A 4,474-nucleotide genomic window follows, 5' to 3' on the forward strand; every position below is an offset into this window, starting at 1 on the left:
TCATGGGTATCTCATGTTTATCTGCTGTACCTAATGAAGAAATGCTGTGTCTGGTATTCCTTAAAGTATAATTATACATAATTCATGGAAACAGCTGCTATTGGAAGCAAGTCTGCTTCTCCAGTAGTGTGATGTACGCAGGGCAATGCTTATTTACTGTTATCTAAACCTGATTTTAACAGTAGCACATCTATATAATTCTGAGCTCAGAGGAGTATATCCTGACTAGGCGTTGATCCAGGCATCATAATGCTTCATAGGCAAAAATCAAGGTCAAGTCATTTTCACTCCAGAGAGCTGTCCCTATATAATTGAGCTCTTGGCCTCAAGATGCGTTTCTCTCTTCTCCAGAATTGTTCTGTATCATTTGGATTTGATCAGGTTGCCTCTTTCCTGCCAAAATACTTAATGTCAAAACTTTTGGAGGTTCCTGTGAATTATTAGTGCACAATGCCACATAAGTCCTTTTTACTAGGTCAGTAGTAACAACCTCTCAACACTGCAAAATTTCTTATTGTGCTGAATGCATGTGGGGTAGATCTTTCTTTTCAGTGATAGTATATGAAGCTTTATATATGATTGCAAAAATTAGGCTATTCCTAGTATACCAGAAGTGGGTATTAAGTGTTTCCCACCATTTTCCAAGCACAAATACTGGTATTGATCATAATGCTCATAACTAGGTAAGAAATAAGATGAGACAGCTCATCAAAGTAATTCCTTTTGTTTTCCATCCAGAGACAACTCGTCTCTGTCTAATTTGTCCTGTTCCATGTAACAGACTTTATTCCATGTTGTCCCCCACATGCATATAGTCAGGGGGGAAGTAGGGGGGTTGTTCATGGAAATACATTCATATTCAGTGGAAAACAAATCATATGTGGGAAACAGGATGAAAAAAAATATCCAGATGCAATTACAGAAGCCCTAACAATGACAAATACTTCAAATGCGTATAGGTCAGATCACAATAATCATTCTAAATTGCTTTAGATACTTTTATTCTTTTTCTTTTTGTCTCATTTCAAAAGCAATGTAGTAACTGGAGCTAGAAAAGAGTGTCCATTCCCAGAAATATTGAGCCAAGTCTGTTACTTTTTCTGGCTATCTATGCCTGCCAAATGTGGTTCATGTTATTACTTTGAAATGCTAACAGTCTTAAAGAGCAGGACACCAGCTGCTGAAGCTTTCAGATCCCCAAACAGGAACTGTAGGCTTATTACAGTGAACTATAAATACACTTGCAATATTTATCAAGTAAAAAAACATTGTTTGGAGATAAGATCAGGTTCAATACATTTCAAACTGCTATCTACTCTAGCTTCCTGTGCTGTCATTTTTTCAAAGTAACAACACTCAGAACTCAATAGGATATTTTTTGTTTCTTGACCAATCCTAGATTGTCAAAACTATCGTCTCAGATATACTATGATGTTACAGCACATTAACAAGTTATTCTAAACCAGCTGAGGTGTAGTAACTACTTATTGTTGTATTTTGAGTTTCTTACAAATGTCCTCACATATTTCATCTTACTGAATTGTGATAAATCCGATATGTTACATCGCTATGGGCTAAAATCATATGCATGCAAAGTTATCATAGAACTCAGCTGATACAGGGTAATGTGGTAAGCAGGCTTAACCTGATCATGTAGCTGAGCTTATTTTCTGGGCAAGGATAAAAATATGCTCTGCTCTTTCTATTTGCAGATGTGCATGTATTTGTTATTTCTTAGCTGGGAATTAAATCATTTTATGCTCTAAGGAACACGGTACCATTTCAGCAGTCCTGCATTATTTTCAGAAGGAACTTAACCGGCCAAAGGAAAGATAGAATCCTCTCAGAAATGCAGCTGTGGGAGCATGGGAGAGTCCAGATGGAAGCAGTACATCCCATCTGAAAGATCTGAAAGATGTAAATGAGGCTATATTTGCCTCAAGTGTCCAAGTACATGCAAATAAAGCTGTTTCATGTTGGTGCTTGAATACTGTAATAGATTATGTGAAAGACTTAATATGCCAAAACCAAGCCTTTCGTGAATCAGCTTTTCCAGATGCAAAGTACTGGAGATACCTGTGCAAGTGGACATAAAAAGTATTGCATTTTGCAGCTTCCTTTTGGTATTAATTTTTATATATACGTTCCTCAGTAACAAATATTATAGTGATATGTAAATTATAATGGTCTGGCCATATTGTGTCTTACAAAATGTCAAATGCAGTATTAGAATCAAATTACTCAGTAACGCAAAGAAAACATTAAGAGAAACCAAGCAGCAAACTTAGTTATTTATACTACTTAGTATAATTTTGCAGCAATTTTAGTGATCTTTTATTTAGTTTAGTCTTCGGTATAGGAGAAAGAAACTGTCATTTCTTGATTTCTGTGGTATGTTCTTCTCAAATCATTGGATTGTTGGGCTGGATTTAGGAGTTAGCATGAAGAATCCTTTTCCTGCCTATCTATCTATCTATCTATCTATCTATCTATCTATCTGTCTATCTCAGCTGTTCCCACCAGATAGAAAAAGGAAATTAAAGGAAGGAAAGAAGGTATGGGAATAGAATTAAGATCTTTGAATCTATAGACCAGATAACTTTTGTGCCATCACACTTCATCCTGCCATCTGCAGTCTAAGCTGCCGTAAGCAGAACATGTCTGTAGCAGACAGACTATAAAACATAGTAAGCCAAATTCCTTTTTATGCAGTGTGACATAGACCTTATTATAGATACAATAATGTGACTTAGTCCCCAGCAGTCTGATTTGCCATGTACACAGCTGGTTTAAAATTAGAGAGCTGTCTGTAACCAGTTAATCACTTTTACAATAGTAAAGGTGTTTAACTTTCTCAACATATTGCCTCGTTCCGAGCAGGGGTTTCAACTTTGTTCAAAGGAAAATATGATCAGCTGAAGAGACCATAATAGGATGGCAGCTCTAAAATACAGCCCAGGCTTTCATAAGCATTTCTTCTGGTTTACTTATATGTAGATGCTTTGCATCTGAATGTTTTCCAAAGAATATGCACTGTAGGCACTTGCTATCCATTTTTTGCTAATTTGGAAAAATGTTTCCGTGTTAGGCTTTGCTCCTTTAAAAAAGCATAAGCCTCCTTCTGGATGGACAACCCCCCACTAGCTGCAAAGTTTCTTTACCCAGAAGATCGAGAAAAATCCACGCTTTAAATTGAAAAATATCTAGAGAAATCAGCCAAAATAATACCAGACAGTATGCTGAAATTCTGATAAAACCACTCATCATTGTTCCTCTCTACTGACCTGTGCTTCCCCCAGCATTAAACAAAATAAGTTATCATCGAGAACACAGAACTTGAGATCCAATTTACTCACGGCTTACATACGTGCTTGAACTTTCTTACCTTATTCCATGAACATGGGCCATATTATTAGGAAATATAGTGGGATGCTGTCTGAATTCAAATGCTAAATATGGGGGTTTTTTTCCTCCTCTCTTGATTCTAAAAATCCTGATCTTTGTTTTTTTTTTGTTGTTTGTTTTTGGTTTTTTGATTTACAGCCTCATCTACCAAGACAACTTATGTCAGTTACAGCAATCAGGCAAACTGAGCAGGGATGAAATTCACTGGAAGACCTGCAGGATGGAATCTTGCAAACATAGACTTTACCACCACCAGAATTCAGTCTTGGAAATATCAGAAGACTACACTGAAATCAATAGTCAGTCTTCTAAAGGCCAAGGATTAAACAAGAGTCAAAAGGCAAAAAGAGACAGGGGAAGGAAAGTCCAGTTTTATAACATAGAGACAGCGTCAAGCTTCTGAACTGTTCACTCACAAAAGGAAGCAAATCACAAAAGGAAAACAAATGTTAGCTCATGAAAAAAAATGCTGTTGAAATAAATCATGTCTGATGTTATATTTGTAAGTACTTTTTTGTGATTGTGACAATTTCCTTTCCTGTCCTACATTGTTCAACTTGTAAAAGAAGATGAGTTTGTTTCTGTGACGGCTGACTGAATTAAGTCCTGGGTTATGCTAAAATAAATGCAACGGTCAACGCATGCTAATTTTTATACAAAATAATTTATTTATAATAATAAAGGAATGTTTTGCAAATGTTGAGACTTGTTTTGTTGCAGTTTTAAGGAAAAAAAGTCCTTACACTGTTGTCTATTGTTTGTTTAGAATGTGCAGTAAAGGTGAGTGTTCAAATAAAATAATAATCATGGCATCAGAAGAATGCAGTGTAAACTCTAAGCATGTGTGTGTGTGTATGTGTGCACATGTGTGTGTATGTATGTGCATGCCTGCATGCATGTGTGTGTGTGTACTCTGCAGTGTGTGAATTTATTTGTTCAAAGCTTTGTGACTATTTTTTCTACTGGAAGGATTTTTTTCTCCCTTTTCACCCTCAAAGTAAGCACATTTTATATGTTTGTAAAGTGAAGGAGTCCTGATGGTAATTATTTTGTATGATTGTACTATATT

The 4,474-nt window shown here is 36.0% G+C and overlaps 1 protein-coding gene across 1 annotated transcript in view; it reads left to right on the forward strand.

The window, feature by feature from the left end:
• The window catches only part of LOC104410745 (metabotropic glutamate receptor 8), a 38,896-nt gene extending 35,303 nt beyond the window's left edge, over positions 1–3,593 (forward strand). The window contains exon 3 of the mRNA XM_010020996.1: positions 3,544–3,593. Within this exon, the coding sequence (XP_010019298.1) occupies positions 3,544–3,593 (50 nt within the window). The remainder of the gene's footprint in view (positions 1–3,543) is intronic.
• Positions 3,594–4,474: the final 881 nt, after the last annotated feature.

Source organism: Nestor notabilis, unplaced genomic scaffold (assembly GCF_000696875.1).
Source record: "Nestor notabilis isolate BGI_N333 unplaced genomic scaffold, ASM69687v1 scaffold16328, whole genome shotgun sequence".
NCBI lineage: Eukaryota > Metazoa > Chordata > Aves > Psittaciformes > Psittacidae > Nestor > Nestor notabilis.